Source organism: Zonotrichia albicollis, chromosome 11, assembly GCF_047830755.1.
Source record: "Zonotrichia albicollis isolate bZonAlb1 chromosome 11, bZonAlb1.hap1, whole genome shotgun sequence".
In the NCBI taxonomy this organism is placed as follows: Eukaryota; Metazoa; Chordata; class Aves; order Passeriformes; family Passerellidae; genus Zonotrichia; species Zonotrichia albicollis.
Window position 1 is genome coordinate 984,430 of NC_133829.1, and position 24,669 is coordinate 1,009,098.

At 50.4% G+C, this 24,669-nt stretch overlaps 1 protein-coding gene across 5 annotated transcripts; it reads right to left on the reverse strand.

Moving 5' to 3' along the window:
• Nucleotides 1-2,140: 2,140 nt before the first annotated feature.
• On the reverse strand, nucleotides 2,141-24,456 carry KIF23 (kinesin family member 23). Of its 5 annotated transcripts, none has more exons than XM_074549082.1 (24): nucleotides 24,294-24,454; nucleotides 23,889-23,952; nucleotides 22,108-22,236; nucleotides 21,014-21,119; nucleotides 18,186-18,322; nucleotides 17,322-17,431; nucleotides 15,895-16,065; nucleotides 14,818-14,859; nucleotides 13,920-14,032; nucleotides 13,560-13,681; nucleotides 13,042-13,144; nucleotides 12,670-12,749; nucleotides 12,466-12,585; nucleotides 11,890-12,049; nucleotides 10,938-11,105; nucleotides 10,547-10,704; nucleotides 10,120-10,293; nucleotides 9,404-9,583; nucleotides 7,746-8,033; nucleotides 5,216-5,446; nucleotides 4,318-4,400; nucleotides 3,899-3,980; nucleotides 3,562-3,632; nucleotides 2,141-2,780 (listed from the first exon to the last, which is right to left on the reverse strand). In XM_074549082.1, exons 1-24 carry the CDS (start codon nucleotides 24,302-24,304, stop codon nucleotides 2,765-2,767), a joined length of 2,919 nt encoding a protein of 972 aa, XP_074405183.1. In that variant the 5' UTR covers nucleotides 24,305-24,454; the 3' UTR covers nucleotides 2,141-2,764. The 5 variants fall into 5 exon arrangements, with proteins under 5 accessions (XP_074405183.1, XP_074405184.1, XP_074405185.1 ...); XM_074549083.1 differs by having other exon boundaries at nucleotides 23,889-23,949; nucleotides 24,294-24,452; XM_074549084.1 differs by lacking the exon at nucleotides 14,818-14,859 and having other exon boundaries at nucleotides 24,294-24,456.
• Nucleotides 24,457-24,669: the final 213 nt, after the last annotated feature.

Genomic DNA, 24,669 nt, shown 5'->3' on the forward strand with positions numbered 1-24,669 from the left:
AACGAGCTGGGATTCGCTGCTGATCCAAGGAGGCTTTTCCATGGTTTGCTGGAAAACAGGGATGGGAATCCCGGTCCCACACTGACACCTCATGGAAAAAGCGCTCGTTGCAATTCCAGTGCTCCGGAGATGGATTTTTGGGATAAACGCTTGGATTTTGCTGCCCACTTTGTCCTGATAAAGGTGGTTGGGATAAAGGGATATTTCCCCTGAAATTAAAGGGATTGGGACAGGATCTGCCTGGGAAAACCTGGAGATCTTGGAGCTGCAAATCCAACATTTCCCCTCCAACTTACCCCATCTGCTGGGGCTTTGGAGGAAAATAAAATAAATAAAAGTAAAAACAGAAATAAAATCAGAATTAAAATGAAAATACTTAAAATAAGAAGAAAAATTTAAAAATAAAATTTTAAATTAAAATGAATAAAAATAGAAATAAAAATAAAAATTGAAAAATGAAAATAGAAATAAAATCAAAATAATTAAAATAAGAAAAATTTAAAAATAAAAGGAAATTAAATTGAATTAAAAATAAGAATAAAAGCAAAAAAATAAAAGTAAAATATGATTAAAAAATAAATTTTTCAAATCCAAGGGAGCGGATTCACAATTCCCAGTGTTTTCAACCCTTTCCTGTATCCAAACCGCCTCCATGAGCATCAGTTCCTGGTGTATCCCAGTTTTCCACAGGAATATTCCCAGTGGGATTTAACTTGTCACCGAGATAATGGAATCCAAATCCAAGAGATGGCTCCTTATTAACGATTAATGAACTCATTAAATCCCAAAGAGCCCTTCCCAGCGTTTTCCATCATTCCCAGTGGTTATCCCATTCCCAATCCCCAAGCGTTTTCCATCATTCCCAGTGGTTATCCCTATCCCATTCCCAATCCCCCAGTTCTCCATCATTCCCACTGGTTATCCCTATCCCATTCCCAATCCCCCAGCGTTTTCCATCATTCCCAGTGGTTATCCCTATCCCATTCCCAATCCCCCAGTTTTCCATCATTCCCAGTGGTTATCCCTATCCCATTCCCAATCCCCCAGTTCTCCATCATTCCCAGTGGTTATCCCAATCCCCCAGTTTTCCATCATTCCCAGTGCTTATCCCTATCCCATTCCCAATCCCCTGGTTTTCCATCATTCCCAGTGGTTATCGCTATCCCATTCCCGATCCCCCGGTTTTCCATCATTCCCAGTGCTTATCCCTATCCCATTCCCAATCCCCTGGTTTTCCATCATTCCCGGTGGTTGTCGCTATCCCATTCCCAATCCCCTGTTTTTCCATCATTCCCAGTGGTTATCCCTATCCCATTCCCAATCCCCCGGTTTTCCATCATTCCCAGTGGTTATCCCTATCCCATTCCCAATCCCCCAGTTTTCCATCATTCCCAGTGGTTATCCCTATCCCATTCCCAATCCTCCGGTTTTCCATCATTCCCACTGGTTATCCCTACCCCATTCCCAATCCCCCAGTTTTCCATCATTCCCAGTGCTTATCCCTATCCCATTCCCAATCCCCCAGTTTTCCATCATTCCCAATCCCCCAGCGTTTTCCATCATTCCCAGTGGTTATCCCTATCCCATTCCCAATCCCCCAGCGTTTTCCATCACTCCCAGTGGTTATCCCTATCCCATTCCCAATCCCCCAGCATTTTCCATCATTCCCAGTGGTTATCACTATCCCATTCCCAATCCCCTGGTTTTCCATCATTCCCAGTGGTTGTCCCTATCCCATTCCCAATCCCTATCCCATTCCCAGTTCTTCCAGGGGGCAGGAAGAGGTTTGGGATCAGGGAAGCTGCCCAGGCTGGCATTTTCCAAGGAGCCATTCCCGTGGTTTTCCTGCCCCATCTAGCGGCGCTCCGGGAGAGCTGCTTCCCACGGATCCAGCCGGGAGCTGCCTCTGGAGCTCATGGAATTCCTAAAGGGCTGGAAAAGCTCTCCCTTTGTCCCCCCCTTGAGTCCCAGCAGGGGAAGGACCTGGAGCTCCTGGAGAAATTCCAGAGATCCCGCAGCCTCTGATCCCAGCTTTCTGCAAAGCCAGAAGGGAAGCTGCTCCCCTTGGAATTCCCTAAAAACCAGGAAGAGGGTTGGGAATAAAAGGATTTATTAAACATTTTGCAGGGAACATAAAGAGAGCCAATTCTCACCCCATCTGTGAAAAAAATCCCCTTTTCCCCCCCATTCCCGCAATGGAAAACATTCCAGAATCCCCTCACAACCCCAAAGCAGCTGGGATGTGAATTCCCACTGCTCCCAGGGTTTTGGGTGGCTCTGGAATGTTCTGACAGCTCAGTGACACACTTAAATACTCCAAGTTAATTCTTGCCAGAAGAAATCTGAATTCCCAAGGTTTTCCTGCTTCCAGTAAAATCGGGAATGGCCAAAAACACCCTTAAAGTGCTGGACTGCAGCTCGGAATAGCAGCGGTTGGGTCTCCCAAAAGAGAGGGAATGACCAGAAAAGATGGATTTGGGATTTAAAAAACTGGGAAAACACTGGAAAAATCTCCCAGGGAAAAGCCTGCTGGCACTGTCTGTAACGATCCAGCTCCGTTGGAAATTCCAGAGGGACCTTTAGGATTTCCCTAAATCTATGGAAAAGGACAGATCCATCCAGAAGTTCTTTGGGATCACCAACGGAGCCATTTCCCAGCTTCCCTAAAAACCTCTGGGAATGAGCACACAAAGCAGTTCCTGAGGAGCAGTGGCAGCAGAGCATTCCTCAGGCTGGGAAAATCCGGGATTCCAGCAGGAAAAGTTCAGGGCTTCCTGCGCCTGCAACGGGAAAGAGCCACAGAGAACTTTCAGGATTCATCCAGAGGAATTTTGGGAGCAGCCAACTCCTCATTCCCAGGTTTTTGCACTACCACCCGCTTCCTAGAAAATCCAACATTTAATCCAAGGAAACTCCAAAAAAATCCGGTGTTTTCCTTGGTTTTTTAGGCAGCAGGAGCAGCACACAAAGTTGGATTCCAATTCTTCCCATGGGGAATTGGAATTTCCGAATGGATAACATGAGCAAGAGGTGAGAGGGGCAGGAGAGGGAATCCAGGGCATTCCTGCTGCCATTCCCAACCCTATTCCAGCCAGGAATGAAAACCCAAAGTGGGAAGGGCAGTAAGGTTGGGGGGAAAACATTCCTGAATTTTGGAAGCTGTCAGGAAAGAATTCCAGGAGCACTTCCTTGGGCTGGTCATGGAGCTGGAATTACCAGGGATGCCTTATGAATAATTTGGGAAAGAGGGAATTCTCCACACTTCCTTAGTGGTATTTTGCAGCTGGAATTTTAGCAGGAATTCCACTGCAACTGCCTCCTCCCACAGGAAATGGGAGTCCTGAGGAACTGGAATTTCCCAATCCCGAGAAATTGGAATTTTTCAATGGATAAGGTGAGCAAAAGGTTAAAGGGGCAGGAGAGGGAATCCAGGCTATTCCCACTGCCATTCCTGATGTTCTGTTTGGGAATGCAAACCTGATGTGGGAAGGGCAGCAAAGCCGGGGGGAAAGCATTCCCGAAGCTTGGAAGTTGTCAGGAAAGGATTCCAGGAGCACTCACTTGGGCTGGGCGTGGTGCTGGAATCCCGGTCCCAGCGCCGATCCCGCCCTCATCTCCACGGCCACGGAACACTGGGAACACACCAAAGTCAGGATCCGCTGCTTCCCACCATTCCCAGCATTCCCAGATCCTCATCCAGAGGGGTTTGGATCCCCAGCCTTGGAATCTCCAAGGCTGGGCTGGATGGAGCAGCCCGGGATAGCGGGAAGTGCCCATGGAAGGGCTGGATTGGGATGAGCTCAAGTTCCCTGCCAACCCAACCCAACCCAGGCCACAATTCCAGGACCCAGGGTGACATTCCCAGCGTGACATTCCCAGCGTGACATTCCCAGCTCACCCTGGTTTCCACATCTGTCCATTCCGAGTCCGCGGCGTCCCCGGCAGGGTCGGGATCGGGAGGTGACGAGCGGCGCTTCCGCCTGGAATGGGAATTTTGGAATTACAGCACAAACCTCACGGAATTTGCCACATTCCAACACTGGAAAACATCTTTATTCTTCCTTGATAAATCCTGGATCCAGCAGCTCCAGCAACCATAGATTTCTCCAAGTTTACGGGATTTCAAGTTGGATTTTCCCACTGGATCATCCGGCCTGGCAGAGGTTCCATGCATGCACCCGGAATTCCACAATTCCAGAAGCCCAAATGAAAGGTGCCATCATTGGAACCTTGGGAATTCCAGGACTCCAGAAGCTCAAATTCAAGGTTCCACAGCTGGAATTTTGGCAATTCCAGGATTCCAGAGGCTGGACTCACCCGGTGGGAGATTCCTGCTTGAGGGTCTCGATGTCCGTGAACTGCACGGCCTGGCCACCACCCCTGGTCTTGAACACGTCCCCCTGGAATGGGAAAAGGACAAGGAAAAGCAGGATTAGGACAGGAACAGCACTGGGATTCATCCCAGAATTCCAGCCCAAAGAGATACGGACACAAACAAGCTCCTCTCATTTCACTGCCAATGGATTGTTGCCTTTTTCCACAGGAAAACGCAGAAACCGTGGGATCCACAGATCAAGGGATTCCAAAATCATGGGATCCACAACCCACGGATGGGATCCACACAAATAATGGAATCCCATAAATCACAGGATTCACAAATGATGGAATCCCACAAATCATGGGATTCATGGACCATAGGATCCACAAATCATGCGATCCATGAATCATGGGATCCCGCAAATCATGGAACCCAACCGTGAAAACGCCAAACTAAATTTCAATGATTCCAAAGCAACATTCCCAAGATTCCCACAATTCCCAAGGTCACTTTGATGAGCTCGGTCTGGATCTCAACCTTGTCCCAAGCCTGGAGCACCGAGTGCCACATCCAGGAATTCTTTGGGTCATTTTAATGAAATTTCAGTGATTCCAATGCAACATTCCCAAGGTCACTTTGATGAGCTTGGTCTGGATCTCAGCCTTGCCCACAGCGCCACATCCAGGAACTCCTTGGGTAATTTTAATGAAATTTCATCAATTCCAGTAGCATTGCCAAGATTCCCAAAGGCCACCTTGATGAGCTCTGTCTGGATCTCAACCTTGCCCACAGCCTGGAGCACCGAGTGCCACATCCAGGAACTCCTTGGGTAATTTTAACGAAATTCCGACAATTCCAACGCAACATTCCCGACATTCCCAAGACTCCCGAGGTCACCTTGATGAGCTTGGTCTGGATCTCCCCGTCGGAGGCGAGCTCCTGGTGGGTCAGCAGGTAGCGGTCGCAGCGGGCCAGGGCGCGCTCGCTGGGCACGTCCACCGTGATGGCCCTGGGCACGCGCGGCTGCAGCAGCGTCTCCGTGGGCACGTGGGACGGCGGCCGGTGATCCACCCAGCGCTCGCCGGCACTGCGGGAACGCCGCGCCCGCAGCGGCGCCGCCGGAGCGCTCTGGGAACGATGGAGAGTGGGAATGAGAACATGGAATGGGCACTGGGATCCACCCAGCGCTCCCCGGCACTGCGGGAACGCCGCGCTCGCAGCAGCGCCAGCGGAGCACTCTGGGATTGATGGGAACAGGGAATGAGAACAGGGAATGGGAATGGGGAACGAGAACAGGGAATGGGAATGGGGAATGGGAACAGGGAATGGGAACAGGGAATGGGAACAGGGATCCACCCAGCGCTCCCCGGCACTGCGGGAGCACTCTGGGAATGATGGGAACAGGGAATGAGAACATGGAATGGGAATGGGGAATGAGAACAGGGAATGAGAACATGGAATGGGCACTGGGATCCACCCAGCGCTCCCGGGCACTGCGGGAACGCCGCGGCCGCAGCGGCGCCGCCGGAGCGCTCTGGGAACAATGGGAACAGGGAATGAGAACAGGGAATGGGAATGGGGAATGGGAAACGAGAACAGGGAATGGGAATGGGGAATGAGAACAGGGAATGGGCACTGCGGGAACGCCGCGCCCGCAGCGGCGCCGCTGGAGCGCTCTGGGAACGATGGGAACAGGGAATGAGAACGGGGAATGGGAACAGGGAATGGGAACGGGGAACGAGAACAGGGAATGGGCACTGGGATCCACCCAGTGCTCCCCAGCATTGCCGTGGCCAAAGCGGCCCCACCAGAGTGCTCTGGAAATGATGGGAACAGGGAATGGGAATGGGGAATGAGAACAGGGAATGGGCACTGCGGGAACGCCGCGCCCGCAGCGGCGCCACCGGAGCGCTCTGGGAATATTGGGAACAGGGAATGAGAACGGGGAATGGGGATGGGGAATGGGAAACGAGAACAGGGAATAGGCACTGGGAATGGCAGGGATGGGGGTCAGTGATCCACCCAGTGCTCCCCAGCACTGCCGTGGCCAAAGCAGCACCACCAGAGTGCTCTGGAAAGGATGGGAACAGGGAATGAGAACAGGGAATGGGCACTGGGAATGGCAGGGATGGGGGTCGGTGATCCACCCAGCACTCCCCAGCACTGCAGGAGCACTCTGGGAGTGATGGGAACAGGGAATGAGAACATGGAATGGGCACTGGGATCCACACAGCGCTCCCGGGCACTGCGGGAATGCCGCGCCCGCAGCGGCGCCGCCGGAGCGCTCTGGGAACGATGGGAACAGGGAATGAGAACGGGGAACGAGAACAGGGAATGGGCACTGGGAATGGCAGGGATGGGGGCCGGTGATCCACCCAGCGCTCCCCAGCACTGCGGGAGCACTCTGGGAATGATGGAGAGTGGGAATGAATGGGCACAGGGAATGGATGAGATTGGATGGGATGGGTGTGGGAAAGGCAAAGGTTTGGTTCTTGGGCTGCATCCTGAGGGCACCACCAAGAGCTTGGCATCAAATTATCCCTGGAATGTTCCCGGCCAATTCCTATTTTTTGGGCATCAAGTTATCCATGGAATATTTCAGGCCAACTCCTATTTAATGGAAATTTTATCCCAGTGTTGTCCAATCTGTCACATTCCTTTAAGTCTCCTCAAGTTTGGGAAAGCTCCTCCCAAATTTCCAAATTCACAGCACCAGCCCAAGGGATTGTCCTGCTCTGCTTTCCTAAAGTGCTCTTGGATTGAATCCTGACAGCACCACCATGAGCTTGGCATGAAATAATCCATGGAATATTCCAGGCCATCTCCTGTTTTTGGGGGATCAAATTATGAATGGAATATTCCACGTCAAGTCCTATTTCTTGGGAATTTTGGTCCAATCTGTTGCATTCCACGCCTAGGAAGGAGAGGACAAAGGAAGGGATTGTGAACCTCTGTTTTTCTAAAGTGCTCTTGGACTGAATCCTCAAGGAGCCAAATAATTCAAGGAATCAGAGCTCCCAGTTTAAAGGGAATTAGGGAATTAAAGCTGAGGCACACAAAAGGTTTATCCAAGGAATGTTTCCAGGCAGGAAAAGCTCCCAGAAGCACCTTGGAAGCTGGGAAATTGCAGGAGGGATTGGAGGAGACACGAGGGAGACGGAAAGGAAAAGGGAAAATGCCAGGAAAAGGGAAACACCAGGGAAAAACACGAGGACACCCATGGCTAGAGCAGCGTGTGGCCACCTCAGTGCTCCCTAAAAGTGGGAATTCTCAACTTCCAAGGAAGCTCCAACACCAAGAGGGCGGCGAGAGCAGCCGGGCTCAGTCTGGGACCAGCAGGACAACGTGAGGGACAGCTCTACTCTACGTCAGCCTCGAGGACAGAGCACCTCTGAGCCAGGCTGAGCCCCGCCAGGCCAGGACTAACCCTGCAGCACGGATCCTCTTCCTGCTCTAGCTCCTCTCTATCCCTGGGCACCTCCAGCGCTCGGCTCCAGCACATCCCTCTCCGCCTGGCAGGGCTGGGCCAGGCCGAGCCTGGCTCTGCTCCAGCTTTATTCCTGGGCTTGGGAATGCTGGCTGGCTCGCAGGAAGGGCCCCTCTGCTCCCACTCCAGCACACAGGAGGCCACAGAGATGCTGCTGCAAGAGTTGGAGCGCCTGGGCCCCCGCGGGGCCGCCCGGCTGCCCCCGAGCTCAGCGGGGTCACCACAGCTCTGGGGAGAAGGGAGAGAGCAGTGAGACACAGCAGGCGCCATGCAAACAGGGACAGGCACACAAATCCAGGCATTGCCCGTTCCTGTGGAGATCAGGAGGTGGGAGAATGGATGAAGAGCACACAGGACACACAGGGAATTCGAGCTGCTCCAAGCTCAGGGCTCAAACTTCAGCAGGGACATCACAGCTCTGGAGAGAAGGGGAAACATCAGTGACACACAGGAGGCGTCGTGCAGTCAAACAGGGACACCATGCAGGGACACACAGGTCCAGGGATTTCCTGTGCCCGTGGATATCAGGAGGTGGGAGAATGGTTAAACAATGACCAGAGACAAGACGAGGAACTTAAAAGGTGATTCAACTCAGGGATCAAACTTCAGCAGGGACACCACAGCTCTGGAAGCAGGGAAACACCAGTGAGACACAGGGAGAGACAGATCCAGGGATTTCCCATTCCTATGGATATCAGGAGGTGGGAGAACGAATGAAGAAAAAACAGAAGCAGGGAAACACCAGTGAGACACAGGGAGAGACAGATCCAGGGATTTCCCATTCCTATGGATATCAGGAGGTGGGAGAACGAATGAAGAAAAAACAAGCAGGGAAACACCAGTGAGACACAGGGAGAGACAGATCCAGGGATTTCCCATTCCTATGGATATCAGGAGGTGGGGGAATGAATGAAGAAAAAACAGAAGCAGGGAAACACCAGTGAGACACAGGGAGAGACAGATCCAGGGATTCCTATGGATATCAGGAGGTGGGGGAATGAATGAATCAAAAACAGAAGCAGGGAACCACCAGTGAGACACAGGGAGAGACAGATGCAGGGATTTCCCATTCCTATGGATATCAGGAGGTGGGAGAACGAATGAAGAAAAAACAGAAGCAGGGAAACACCAGTGAGACACAGGGAGAGACAGATCCAGGGATTCCTATGGATATCAGGAGGTGGGGGAATGAATGAATCAAAAACAGAAGCAGGGAACCACCAGTGAGACACAGGGAGAGACAGATCCAGGGATTTCCCATTCCGATGGATATCAGGAGGTGGGAGAACGAATGAAGAAAAAACAGAAGGAAAGGAATTCAAGCTGCTCCAACTCTGGGCTCAAACCTTAGCTCTGGGGAGAAGGGAGAGGCCAGTGAGACAAAGGAGACTCCAAGAAAACAAGGACAGAAAAATCCAGGGATTTCCCGTTCCTAAGGATATCAGGAGGTGGGAGAATGGATGAAGAACAAACAGCAGACAAGGAACTCAAAGCAAGCTGCTCCAACGCTGCGCTTGGGGGCTACTAACGACTAAAATCCCTGCACTTAACCCCAAAAATGCTGTTTGCTAAACGCAGCAGGTTTGGGAGTGACTCACGGGAGCAGGGGAGGGAGACACGGATCTCGGCAGAGGCTTCTCCCGCTCCCTTTCCCGGGATGGCCTCTCCGGCCGCTCGGCTCTGGGCTCGGTGACGATGGCCTTGAGCTGCTTCAGCTTCTCGTCCTTCACCCACAGCTTGTTCTGCATCTCCAGCTGCTTGGCTGCCACCCGCCGCTCCTGCAGGGACAGGGACAGCAGAGGGAAACAGGGAATTCATTGCTGAGGTTGGAAAACCCACCAGGATCAGCAGGGCCAAGCTGGGACTGAACCCAGCCTGGAGCCCTGAGCGCCACATCCAGGAGTTCCTTGGATACCTGCAGGGATGGGGATTCCAAACCTCCCCGGGTAGTTCCAACGTTTATAACCCATTCCATGAGGGAATTTTCCCAGCATCCAACCTGAGCCTGCCCTGGCACAGCCTGAGCCTGCTTTCTGTCTCCTCCTGTCCTTGTTCCCTGCGAGCAGAGCCTGAGCCCACTGCCCTTTCCTTTCCTTTCCTTTCCTTTCCTTTCCTTTCCTTTCCTTTCCTTTCCTTTCCTTTCCTTTCCTTTCCTTTCCTTTCCTTTCCTTTCCTTTCCTTTCCTCCCCATCCCATTTCCAACCCAGAATTCCCACAAACCCCAACCACACCAACAAACCCCGCTCCTTAAGAGCATCCCACACCCCAAATCCCCGATGCCTTGATCCCGCTTTTCCCCCGTTCCTGCACTCACACATTCCTTCTCCCACTTGAGGGAGGTCTCAGCCACCATTCCCTGCAGCCTGGCCTCCAGCCTCCTCTTGTCCGACGCCTGTCTCTGCAGCTTCTGGCTCTTGCTCTCCAGCTCCTGCTGCAGGTTCCTCTTGTCCTCCTCGTAAATCGTGGCCGTCTTCTCCAAAATCTCAATCTGCAGCAAGACAGGAAGGATTTGGGCGGGAACACAACCTTTTCATCCAGGAATTCCTGCTTGTATTTCCTGGGAAATCTCAATTTTCACTTCTAAATCGCCCATTTTGCTGCTTTAAAAGCCTCACCTCATAAAAAAAGCCAACAAATTTTCAGCAGAAGTTCCCCCCAAAATATTTATTCCTGACGGCAAGGAATTTGCCAATAATCCATTTTAAACAATGGGATTTCTGCTCCAGGACGACCCAGCTGACCTTGTACTCCAAGGTTTTAATCTTCTTCTCCAGCCGTTCCAGCTCCGTCTTCTGCCCTGTTATGGTTTTCTCCTTCTCAGCCAGTTTTCCTTGGATATAATTTTCCTTGGATGCAACACTGGAGTCAAATTCTTGCAGCATTGTTTTAAAGGCAAGAACTGGAAGAGAATTCAGATATTTTCTATTTTATCTTTAATCTTCTCTTCTACCCCCAGAACGTCCAAACCTCTGTTTTGCCCAACAAATTTTAAAGCCTAAAATTCCTCAAAAAAAAAAGGTTGGAACAATCAATCTAAACAAGAAAATTGAGGCAAGGGGGATCCTTTGAGGAACAATAAGGGCACCAAATCTGAGTTTTGCCCTGATGTTCCAATTTGGGGCAAATTCCTACCACTTTTGGCGAATTCCTCTGTCAGCATCTGCCTCATTTTGTGGCGCTGCTCCAGGGCCTCGATCAGTTTTGGGAGCGTTTGGTCGTCGTTGATGTCCAAGAGCTCGCAGGAAGGCAGGGGAGGGAAGCTCTGGAAGAAGAGCTCAGCAGCAGACGGCTCCTCTGGTCCTGCAGGATGGAAAATCCGTCAGCAGGACGGGAAAATTCCAATGGACAAGGGGCAGGATCGTGGAAAACTGGGAATGATGGATGGGAGCTACGGGTTTCCAAAGAGGTGAGGGATGGGAAAGGATTAAATGTGACATCTTTGATTCCTTGTTTTACTAAAAGCAGGTCCTGAACATTGGGGAACGTCCCTCAATTTCCTTGGCACAATTTCCTGTAAGAAGCTGCAATATTGGGACCATGGATTCATCCCAATCTTGTGGAATTCCTTGGAAAGGAAACCTCCACAGGGACACTGCAGAGGGAAGAGCAGCAGCTCCCAGGGCACTGAGGTTCAGCCTGACACAGTTAAGGCTCAGTGGAATTGGTTTAAAATTTAATTCCCAGCCTTGAATTCCTAACAGAAAACTCTGCTGGAATCATGGAATGGTTTGGGTTGGAAAGGAACTTGAAGTGATCCTGTTCCATGGGCAGGGACACCTCCCACTGTCCCACATTCCAACCTGGCCTTGGACACTTCCAGGGATCCAGGGACAGCCACAGATACTCCGGAAATTCCAGCCCAGCCCTTCCCCACCCTCACAGCCTGGAATTCCTTCCCAATATCCCACCCAAATTCCCCATTTTCCAATTTTAAGCCATCCCCTGTGTGCTGCCCCTCCATCCCTTATCCCAATCCCCTCTCCATCCCTCCTGCAGCCCCTGCAATGCTCTCCAAACTCTCCCTGAAGCCTTCCCTTTCCCAGGTGGACATTCCCAGAGCAGAGTTCCCCATGCCAGCCCTCACCTGCGCCCACGGGGCCGCCCCTGAGCTCCAGCTTGCGGGACAGCTCCTCGCGGAAGGCCTGGTTGCGCAGGCGCCGCCCCGGCGTCAGCCCGCACAGCGGCCGGTCCAGCGGCCGCGCCACCTCCACCTCCTGGGTCATCTCTGCAAAACGCATCACTTGCTGCAAGAAAACGGGGAAAAAAACACCAGGAGCACCCGGAGATGGGACTGGGTCACTCAAGTGGGAAAGGAGGAATTATCCGGCTGAAATCGCAGCTATGGTTTGGGATCTTCCAGAAATCTCTCCACAAGGTGCCACAAAAGCTTGGGACAGCTGGGAGTTCTTGGAATAGGAAGGATTAAACACCCAAATATGGCTCCATGGAATTCTGTGAGGAAGGAAAACCTTTCCCACCTTCCAAGCAAGGAGCAGGTGTAAAATGAAAGCAAAAACAAGACGTGGGGAGCAGATTTATCCCACAGAATTATAAATGAAGGGCTCAAACAAAAATTATAATTCTTTATGTCTCTTGGAGTACAAGAATCCAGGGAAAAAGGAAAAAGAAGAGCAGGAGGGAATGGAAAAAGGGAACTTACCAGGCTTTCCTCATAGTCCTCTGCCTTGGGATTCACACACACGATCATCCGAACTTTCCCTTCCCCATCGAAATAGTTCTTGAAGAGATGAGTCAGCTTGGAGTCTCTGTATGGAACCATCTGGGAATAAAGGCCGAGAAAACCCCGTGAGTTTTCCTTATCCAGGTGATGAAATGCAAGGATCAGCAGGGAAGGGCTGCCCACCTTGTTCGTTCCGTACAATTGGTTCTCCCGCAGAACCTCGATGCACGTCCTCAATGTCATCAGTGACTGGTTGATATTCCCTAAAAAAAGCAAACACAAGGCAAAATAACTCCATGAGCAGCTCTTGGATCACGTTCCCAGATTAGTCAGAAGAATAAATTGCCTAATTAACGATATTTGTTAATAATTGCTCTAATTAACTGAAGTGGCAGAAGTGCTGCTGCAAACTTGTGGGAAGATTTGAGCTCATCAAATCCTAACTGATCCTAACAGAGCACTTCAAGAATTCCTGGGATTCCTCCCTAAGGAGACGGGATTAGCAGGAGTTTAATTAGCAGGGTTAATTAGCAGGGTGCTCCAGGGTGTTCCTACCTGCCTCCCGCAGTCTGTTCCCCTCGGCTTTGGTCCTGTTGGTTCTCTCGCTTCCCGCCAGATCCACCAGCGACAGCTGGCTCAGGGTGATCTGCTCCTTTTCCTGGGACACAGAAGAAAATCTGGATTCCCTTCAGATCAGGCTGGGGGACACCTCATCCCAAAACCCACTTCCAAAGGATGTGTGGGATCCGAGCTCACCGGGGTTGGTACAGCCCAGACAGCAGCACAGCTTTTTTTTGGGAAGTTTGGCAGATCCCTTCTGCCTTGGACCATGGGATTGAAAGCTGTTGGATCATTCCAATTCCCCAAATTTTAGATTCCCAAACACAGGAAAAGGTGAAAACCAAAGGAATCAGCGGCTTCACCCTCTGTTTTAACACCGAACTTTATGATTAATTCTGCCACCGAACTTTATGATTAACTCTGCCACCTCCGGACTTGAGGCACGGGAGCTGCTTCCAGGGTAAATTCCATAAAATTCTCCTGGAATTCTCCTGGAATGACCCAGAACTGACCTGCAGCACGTTGTCCCCATCAGCATCCAGAGGAGCCTGTGCCAGTTTGATGATGAACACGGAGTGGGAGCGGCTGGATTCCCGGTTCAGCTGCGTGTTGGCGATGCGCCGCTTCTTCTGCCCTGCTCACACACCAAATTCCCAAAATTCCCGCTGCTTTCCCACCACCATCAGGGTGTGAGGGGTTTCCCAGCTGTGGGATATTGGGAAGGGTTGGGAATGGGGAGGTCCTAAATGCCCAGAGAAGCTGTGGATGCTCCATCCCAAGGATGGGGCTGATCCAGCTGGAATTTCCCTGCTCGTGGATGATGTTTAAGGGGCTGGGAATGTGGGATCAGCCCTGAATTCCAAGATTTTTACCTCTCCAAAAGACTTCAAAAGCTTCCTCGGTGGATTTGACCTCCACTTCGGTGCAGCCCGTCACGTACATGTTGTGGTTCTGGTCTTCCCGAAGGATTTTGGACTGGGGAGGTCTTTGGGATAATGGGAAAGAGGGAAAAAAATCCAAATAAATCCCAATGGAGGCGAGTTCTCTGTGCAGCTTCTTGCCATGCAGATTCTCTCGGAGGGCAAAATTCAGCAGGAAAAGGTCAAAAATCGGAGGGAAAAAATTCAGAATTTGGAGGGAAAATGTCCCAAGTCTGAGGGGAAAAGGTCAAAAATTCTGAGGGGGAAAAGGTCAAAAATGCTGGGGGGAAGAAGTCCAAAAATTCTGAGGGGAAAATGGTCAAAATTCAGGGGAAAAGATCAAAAATCGGAGGGAAAAAATTCAGAATTTGGAGGGAAAATGTCCCAAGTCTGAGGGGAAAAGGTCAAAAATTCTGAGGGGGAAAAGGTCAAAAATGCTGGGGGGGGAAGAAGTCCAAAAATTCTGAGGGGAAAATGGTCAAAATTCAGGGGAAAAGGTCAAAAATGCTGAGGGAAAAAATTCAGAATTCGGAGGGGAAATGTCTCAAGTCTGAGGGGAAAATGTCAAAACTTCGGAGGGAAAAGGTCAATTATCCATCTAAAAGATGGAAGAGGGAATACAGGACATGGACACACAGCCAGGATTAGTGACACTCCAGCTACTGCTCTAATTAGCAGCTATTTAATTGCAATTAATTGCTTTGGTGGCAGCTATTGCTTTTCTACAAGCACACAGAAGCAAGGAGAGCATCCTAGGTTTCCTAGGAAAGCAAGGAAAGGCAGGGAATTTTCTGCTTCTACTCAAGGAAAACAGCACTGGAATAATGGGAATAAGACATTGGACACATACACAAAGTCTCCATTTCTCACAGGAGTGTTGCAATTGTTCCACCTACCAAAAAAATGGGGAAAAATATTAAATCCTTGGTTTCTGCCTCAAACCTTTCCACGCTGCTGCTTCCAGAGGGAGAAATAATCCCAGAATTTTTTTTTTTTTAGGATGGGCTTTGGTAATAAATACCTTTTAATTTTTTTTTTACATTTGATTTTAATGTTTAAAATTTTAATTGAAGTTTTAATGTTTAAAAATTTTATTTTGAAATGGTTTAAAACCATTCAGTGTTTAAGCACTGAATGGTTTAAAAGCATTCCCAGAGATTCAAAACCTTCTGGAATGAAGACCCTGGAGACTGGTCTCCCAGTTTGCTTTGCCCTCGTTAGTCTTTGTTAATCAACCACTCCTTAATTAACATAGGACTGAGGGGTTCCTTTAATGGAGTTGGAATTTCAATCCATGGGTTCCAAGAGGAATTTACAGATTTTTCCTATTAATTTTAGACATCACAAAGGCACACCTTTGAAAAGAAAATCCCTAAAAGTATCCCTGATTTCTGGTTTTATGGGAATTACTGATATCAAGTGGAATAATAGGGAAATACGGAGCAGCAAACCAGTGTTTTCCACTGTTTCCAGGGCAAAAATCTATGGAATGGCTTGTTCCAAGTGGAAATCACCTGTTAGAATAGACTGGGAATTTAAGTGGGAGAGAATTGCCTAATTAATTAAATATTTGCTCACTAATTACCCAGCCTAACAAGGAAGGGAGCACCCTGGCCACCAGCACTGAAACATTCCCGGCTGGAACCCTTTCCACGTGTGTTTAACAGTGATTCCCAGGAATTCTGAGCCAAGCTCCCCAAGGTCAGAACCAAAACACGAGGGTGGATAACCTACAAAATCCTCCCAGGATTGGGAATACCGGAATTCCCAAACTCCCTTGGGTTTGGTGGGCTCCAAGCAGACGGTGGATGGAACAGGACACAGAGACCCCGCTCTCATCCCACTGCTCTCATCCCAAACCTCTTCCCGGCGGCTTGGCGCCGATTCCCAAGCCCAGCCTGGGCCAATCCCGAATTCCCCAACTCACTTGGGTTTGATGGAGTCGCAGGGCGCCTCCTCCAGCAGGTCGTAGATGTAGTTGTTGTAGATCTCGATGTAGGAGACGAAGACGCCGTAGACGTTGTCCTCGTCCACCTCCTGCGCCCGGCAGTGATCCTGCACGGCGATCATGTCGGCAAACTCGGGATCCGGCTGTCTCCTGCGGGAAACAGGGATTTGGGACGGCGTTCCCGGCAGCCGGGACGCGCCAGGGCGGCTCAGAGCGGAGCTGGGGGGCTGGCTGGGGAAACGGGCGAGATTCGGCAAAATTCCCCTTCCTGCGGGGTCCTGGGCACGGCCTGGAGTCGGAATTCCATGATCCAACTGGGGGAATTCCATGATCCAACTGGGGGAATCCCATGGCTGGAATTCCATGATCCAACTGGGGGAAATCCATAGTGGAAATCCATTATCTAACTGAGGGAATTCCATGATCCAACTGGGGGAAATCCATGGCTGGAATTCCAATATCCAAATGGGGGAAATCCATGGTGGAAATCCATTATCTAACTGAGGGAATTCCATGATGCAACTGGGGGAATTCCACAGCTGGAATTCCATGATCCAACTGAGAAATGCCCACTGTTGGAATTCCATGATCCAGCGGAGGGAGTTCAATGATTGGAATTCCACGATTCAGCTGGAGGAAATCCATGATCCAACTCAGGAAATTCCATGGTGGAAATTCCATGATCCAACTGAGGGAATACCATGGTTGGAATTTCATGATCCAGCTGAGAAAAGCCCATTGTTGGAATTCCATGATCCAACTGAGGGAGTTCCATGACTGGAATTCCACTGTACAACTTGAGGGAATTCCATGATTGGAATGCCATGATCCAGCTGAAGGAATTCCGTGGTTCTGTGGAAATATCTCCAAACTGAACTTCACTAGATTTGGTTGGGAAATCCAAATTCCAGTTTGGTTTGGCTTCACAGAGCTGGATTCTTACTGAATACCAGGGGTTTTAATCCTGCCTTAACAGGTACAAAAAATGGGCTGAGCCTCAGTCTCCTCAACTAAAGAGCTGCTCAAACCACATGGAACACACTGATTTCCCATTAACATTTTACTAATTATTATTATTATTATTATTATTATTATTATTATTATTATTATTAACTTTGCCCATGGAAAAATATCAACTTGAAGATCCCTTTGAAATTCTGAGGGGAAAAGGGACAAAATCTCAGGGAAAAAAAAGTTATGGAATTACTCCCTCCAAGCTGAAATCTCTTGTTAGAACCACAGGAATAGATTGGGGAATTTCAGTGGGATACAATTACCCCATTAATTAAATATTTGCCAATTCTTTTCCCATTTTTTTCCTTAATTTTTTCAAGGGAAGAGCCCAAGAGAAGCTAAACCCCATTTCCAGGGAATAAATTCCCTCTGCTATTCCCAGAGTCACTCACTTCCCAGCTGGAGTTTTTGGGGTGGGCAGGGCCTCTCTCCTCTGGCGTTCCAGCAGAGCCTCCACCTCGCTCTGCACATCCACCCCGTTCTTGTCATCCAGCTTGAAAACCTGAGCGAAAAACCAGGAATTTCAGCCAATTCCAACATCCAGGTGCTGCCCAACAAAGCATTATTTGATTCGTTAATTAGTCTGATTAGGGTGGTATTAATTTATTAATACCACGCCCCCCATTAGCACTCGACCCAGCAAGATCTGACAGAAACAATTTGCAAAATAACGTTTTAGGAAAGCTCCCAAGGATGAGAATTCCAGGATTATTTCAGTGTATTTTAGGCACCACAAGTGCAAGCCTTTGGAAAAATATCCCTGATTTCATGAGCGGACAATTCATTTTTGGTTTTATGGGAAATATTGAAATGAAGTGGAATAACATGGAAATATGGAGCAGCAAACCAGTGTTTTCCACTGTTTCCAGGGGAAAAAAGCCATGGAATGGCTTCCTCCATGTTGAAATCACCTGTTAGAACAGCAGGAATAAATTGGGAATTTCAGTGGGATATAACCACCTAATTAATTAAATGTATGCTTATTAATCACCTATCCTAACGAGGAAGGGAACACCTTGGCCATCAGTACTGACACATTCCTGCCTGGATTCCTTCCCATGTGTTTTTAACACATTTTTCCCAGGATGGGCTCGGGCAATAAGCACCAAACCACTGAATGCTTTAAAAGCATTCCCAGAAATCCAAACCCTTTTGGAACAAGGACCCTGCCGTGGGGTTTTTTCCCTCATCCAAGCCCTCCAGGGGCAGGTTTGGAGCAGGAATCCATGGATTTGGGGCTGTGGGGAGGCACTCACGAATCTCTTGGCCTGGAAGGGGCCGATGCTGTTGAAGATCATGGCCAGGCAGCGGGGCAGGAGCCCCCCGTCCCCAGGGGACCCTGTCATGGTGTGGGTCTTCCCACTGCCCGTCACCCCATAGGTGAACAGCAGACCTGGGGATGCAGGGAAAAGGGAGAAATCAACGGGATTGGGAAAAAAAAAAAAAAAAAACAAAAAAAAAAAACCACACCTCAAATATTGCACGTCATCCAAAGTGATCACAGCTGGGAATAGCCTGGAATCATCCTCTCTAAGTTGTGCCATCCCTGGAATATTCCAGACTGGATGGGGCTTGGAGCACCCTGGGATACTGGAAGGTTTCCCAGCCCATGGAATGGGACGAGCTTTAATGCCCTTCCCATAGATTTTATGGTGTTTTTTTGCCATTTGTTGGCTTTTTTGGGAGTTGAAAACATGCTTTGCTAAAAGCCCAAAATGCTGATTGCACCACTTGCAACTCCCACAAGCCATGGGAAAACTTGGGAGAGCAGGGAGAGGGATCTGGATGCATCATTCATGGAATTCCAGAGGCAGGGACCCCTCCTGCTAAGCCAGGCTGCTCCCACAACATTTCCATGGCATGGGATCACCCATTCCCACCCAAACCATCCCAGCATTCCTATCCAGAAAGAGCTTCCAAGGGAATTCCAAGCTGAAATCTCTTGTTAGAACAGCAGGAGCAGATAGGGAATTTCAACTGGATACAAGCACCTCATTAATTCAATATTTGCAGGTTTTTTTCCCAATTTTTCCTTCATTTTTTTCAAGGGAAGAAGAGAAGTGCAATCTCTGTGTGAGGAGCTGAGCTATGATTCCAGCCAAACCTCAGGAATCTTGGATCATCCATTCCCACCTAAACCATCCCAATATTCCCATTCCAGAAAGAGCTGCCAGGGGTGTGGAGTGAGGAGCTGAGCTATGATTCCAGCCAAACCTCAGGAACCCTGGATCATCCATTCCCACCAAACCATCCCAGGATTCCCATTCCAGAAAGAGCTTCCAGGAGTGTGGAGTGAGGAGCCACAATTCCAACCAAATCTCAGGAATCTTGGATCATCCATTGCCACCTAAACCATCCCAGGATTCCCATTCCAGAAAGAGCTTCCAGGGGTGTGCTGTGAGGAGCCACAATTCCAAACAAACCTTGGGAGCACTGCATCATCCATTCCCACCCAAACCACCCCAGCATTCCTATCCAGAAAGAGCTTCCAAGGGAATTCCAAGCTGAAATCTCTTGTCAGAACAGCAGGAACAGATTGGAAATTTCAACTGGATACAAGTACCTAATTAATTAAATATTTGCAATTTTTTTTCCTTCATTTTTTCAAGGGAAGAAGAGAAGTGCAATCTCCGTGTGAGGAGCTGAGCTATGATTCCAACCAAACCTCAGGAACCCTGGATCATCCATTCCCACCCAAACCATCCCAGCATTCCTAACCAGAAAGAGCTTCCAAGGGAATTCCAAGCTGAAATCTCTTGTTAGAACAGCAGGAGCAGATTGGGAATTTCAACTGGATACAAGCACCTCATTAATTAAATATTTGCAATTTTTTTTCCTTCATTTTTTTCAAGGGAAGAAGAGAAGTGCAATCTCCGTGTGAGGAGCTGAGCCACGATTCCAACCAAACCTCAGGAATCTTGGATCACCCATTCCCACCTAAACCATCCCAATATTCCCATTCCAGAAAGAGCTTCCAGGGGTGTGGAGTGAGGAGCCACAATTCCAAACAAACCTTGGGAGCACTGCATCATCCATTCCCACCCAAACCACCCCAGCATTCCTATCCAGAAAGAGCTTCCAAGGGAATTCCAAGCTGAAATCTCTTGTTAGAACAGCAGGAGCAGATTGGGAATTTCAACGGGATACAAGTACCTAATTAATTAAATATTTGCAATTTTTTTCCCCAATTTTTCCTTCATTTTTTTCAAGGGAAGAAGAGAAGTGCAATCTCTGTGTGAGGAGCTGAGCTATGATTCCAACCAAACCTCAGGAATCTTGGATCATCCATTCCCACCTAAACCATCCCAATATTCCCATTCCAGAAAGAGCTTCCAGGGGTGTGGAGTGAGGAGCTGAGCTACAATTCCAACCAAACCTCAGGAACCCTGGATGATCCATTCCCACCAAACCATCCCAATATTCCCATTCCACAAAGAGTTCCCAGGGGTGTGCTGTGAGGAGCTGAGCCCCAGTTCCAACCAAACCTCAGGAATCTTGGATCATCCATTCCCACCAAACCATTCCAGGATTCCCATTCCACAAAGAGCTTCCAGGGGTGTGGAGTGAGGAATTGAGCCACGATTCCAACCAAATCTCAGGAACCCTGGATCATCCATTCCCACCAAACCATTCCAATATTCCCATTCCAGAAAGAGCTTCCAGGGGCGTGGAGTGAGGAGCTGAGCCACAATTCCAACCAAATCTCAGGAATCTTGGATCATCCATTCCCACCAAACCATCCCAGCATTCCTAACCAGAAAGAGCTTCCAGGGGTGTGGAGTGAGGAGCTGAGCCCCAGTTCCAACCAAACCTCAGGAACCCTGGATCATCCATTCCCACCAAACCATCCCAATATTCCCATTCCAGAAAGAGCTTCCAGGGGTGTGGAGTGAGGAGCTGAGCTACAATTCCAACCAAACCTCAGGAACCCTGGATCATCCATTCCCACCCAAACCATCCCAATATTCCCATTCCAGAAAGAGCTTCCAGGGGTGTGGAGTGAGGAGCTGAGCCCCAGTTCCAAGCAGACCTCGGGAGCCCTGAAATCCCGGGAATGGGGACAGGGGAGAGGAGCTCTGCTCACCGTTCTTGCCCCGGATCAGATCCTCCACCAGAGGCTTGGCCACCACGTCAAAGAGCTCCTTCTGTGCCACCAGCGTGCCAAACACCTCCTTGAAGGAATACTGCGTCTGCCAGGAGAGGGAAAACCACCCTGGAATTCCGGCCTGGAGCAGCCAGAGGGATCCCACGGAGCGGAGAATTCCCAAAGGACAGCTAAAAGCTGGAATTTCCTTTCAGAAATTCCCAGAATCCAACCAAAGGAACATCCACCGTGGCTAAAGTGGAGCTGCTCCCTCAGGGAATTTTGTTTATTTTGGATCTTTTTCCAGTCCAGCCTCAGTTTTCAGTCTTGAACTTCGAGCTGGTTTTATTTTTTTAATGGATTATTTTAATTTTAAATTAATTTTCATTTAATTATTTTTATTTTAAATTTATTATTTCAATTAATAAATTATTTTAATTTTAAAATTAATTTTAATTGTCCTAAATTCCTAAACTGCTATTATTTTTTAATGAATTATTTTAATAAAATTTTAAACAAATTTTAATTTTTGATGACCAAAACTCTTCCTTAGGGAAATAGCTGAATTCCAAATTTCTGAACAAAAGTTCACTTAATTAAATGAAAATTCCATTATTTAAGCTTTGCCTGTTTTATTTAAACCTTTGAAGACCCCTTAACGCCCTTCCCATAGGAATTTTCCAGCTGAACTTGGAAACAAAATATTCCACATCCCACCTGGAAAAGCTGTGGATTCCCTTTTCCTGGAGTGTCCAAGGCCAGGTTGGATCAGTCCGGGATGCTGGATTCCCATGGAATGGGATGAGCTTTAAGGCTCGATTTGACAGACCAGCAAGTGATGGTTTTTTTTGTCCTGGATGGGTTTTTGCGTGGGAAACTTTTGGATTTTGCACTCTGCAAGTGCCACAAACCACGGGAACTCTTGGAGAGCGGGAGCTGGATGGAATTCATGGAATTCGATGGCTGGGAAGGGACCTCAAAGCCACCCCCAGTGCCAAGGGCAGGGACACCCCTGCTAGGCCAGGCTGCTCCAGGGCACCCCCAGGGGCGGGGGCGGGAACTGCAGGCGGGAATTGCGGCGGGAACGCCGTTACCTCGCGGTACTCGCCGTTGCGGAACACGCGGTAGCCCTCGGGAGGGTGGATCTGCACCGTGGTGCCGTTGATCACCTCGATGCAGCACTCCTGCTCCGCTCGGCTCAGCGGCCGCACGCGGCAGTACACCTGGGAAAACGGGAATGAACGGGAATGGACTGGGAATGGACTGGGCAGTACACCTGGGAAACCGGGAATGGACCGGGAATGGACTGGGAATGGACCGGGCAGTACAACTGGGAACGGGGGAATAATGGGAATGAACGGGAATGGACCGGGAACGCACCGGGAATGGACCGGGCAGTACACCTGGGAACGGGGGAATAACGGGAATGAAAGGGAATGGACCGGGAATGGATTGGGAATGGACTGGGCAGTACACCTGGGAAAACGGGAATGAATTGGGAATGGAGCGGGAATGGGCTGGGAATGGACCAGGCAGTACACCTGGGAAAACGGGAATGAATTGGGAATGGACCGGGAATGGACTGGGAATCGACCGGGCAGTACACCTGGGAACGGGGAAAACGGGAATGGACTGGGAATGGATCGGGAATGGACCGGGCAGTACACCTGGGAATGGGGGGAATAACGGGAATGAACCGGGAACGGACCGGGCAGTACAACTGGGAACGGGGGAATAACGGGAATGAAAGGGAATGGACCGGGAATGAACCGGGAATGGACCGGGCAGTACATCTGGGAATGGGGGGGAAAAATCGGGAATGAACCGGGAATGGACCGGGCAGTACACCTGGGAATGGGGGGAATAACGGGAATGAACGGGAATGAACCGGGAAAAGACCGGGCAGTACACCTGGGAATGGGGGGAATAACGGGAATGGACCGGGAATAGACCAGGAATGGACCGGGCAGTACACCTGGGAACGGGGGGAAAAACGGGAATGAACCGGGAACGGACCGGGTAGTAAGCCTGGGAATGGGGGGGAAAACCGGGAATGAACCGGGAATGGACCCGGAATGAACCGGGAATAGACAGGGCAGTACACCTGGGAACGGGGAAAACGGGAATGAACGGGAATGGACCGGGCAGTACACCTGGGAATGGGGAAAACGGGAATGAACGGGAATGGACCGGGAATAGACCGGGAATGAACCGGGAATGGACCGGGCAGTACACCTGGGAACGGGGGGAAAAACGGGAATGAACGCGAATGGACCAGAAATGGACCGGGAACGGAACGGGGGAAAACGGGAATGAACGGGAATGAACCGGGAATAGTCAGGGCAGTACACCTGGGAATGGGGGGGAAAACCGGGAATGGACCGGGAATGGACCAGGCAGTACACCTGGGAACGGGGGGAAAACGGGAATGAACCGGGAATGGACCGGGAATGGACCGGGAATGGACCGGGCAGTACACCTGGGAATGGGGGGAAAAACGGGAATGAACCGGGAATAAACTGGGGAGTACACCTGGGATAGGGGAAAACCGGAGAATTAATCTGAGAATGAGGGAAACAGGGATAAACCGGGAATAAATCTGGGAATGACCCTGGGATTGGGAAACAGGGATAAACCCGGGAATGAACTCGGCAGTACAGCTGGAATGAGAGGTGGGAATGAGGGAAACGGGGATAAACGGGGATTAGAGCGGGGAATGAAGCTGGGATTGAAAAACAGGGATAAACGCGGCAGTACAGCTGGAACGAGAGGTGGGAATGAGCGGGAACCGGGATAAAGCCGGGAATGATCCCGGGATAAAGCCGGGAATGCGGCGGGGCGGGAAGGGGGAGATCGGGATGGGCCCGGCACTCACCCCCACCGGGTCCTTCTGCGTGGGGTTCGTGGCTTTCCTCGGCCTCCGCGGCGTCCTGGCCCTACTGAGGGAGAGAGCGTCAGGGGACCGGGAACGGCCGGAACGGGGAACCGGGAACCGGGAACGGCCGCACCGGGAAGGGCCAGACCGGGACACCGGGAACAGCCAGACGGGGAAACCGGGAACGGCCGGAACGGGGAACCGTGAACGACCGCACCGGGACACGGGTAGAGGGGAGGGGGAGAGGGGAGACAGCGAGAGGACGGGAGGAGCGGGCAGGGGAGGGGAGAACCGGGAGAAGCGCGACAGGGGAGCGCCAGGATGGCGCTGAGGGCGACCCCGCTCCCCTCCGGACCCCCTCAGGCCGTCCCCCCCGTCCCCGCCCGGGGCTGCGGAGCCACTCACGCCGCCTTCATGTCGCCGGTGGCGCCGCTGTCGCGACAGGGCCCGGGGCTCGCGCTGCGGGGCTGGCACCGGGCGGCGGCCGCGCGCCCGAGAGATTCAAATCTGTCCAATCAGCGAGCACGGCGCCGATGACGTCGTCACGCACGGCACGTCACCATGGTGACGCGGAAAGGGGCGCGGCCCGAGGCGCGGGCGCCCCCTGCTGGTGGCGGTGGTGAGGGGGAGGCCTCGGGTTCGAATCCCGGCCCCGGCAGATCGCGGTTTTTCCCTCCCTTTTTATCCATTTAATTTCCATCTTTTTGGAGAACAGGTGGAATGCAGACCGTTTGCAGGGCCAGAGCTTCCCTGTGTGCCTGCCTGCAGGCGAACCAGTCAC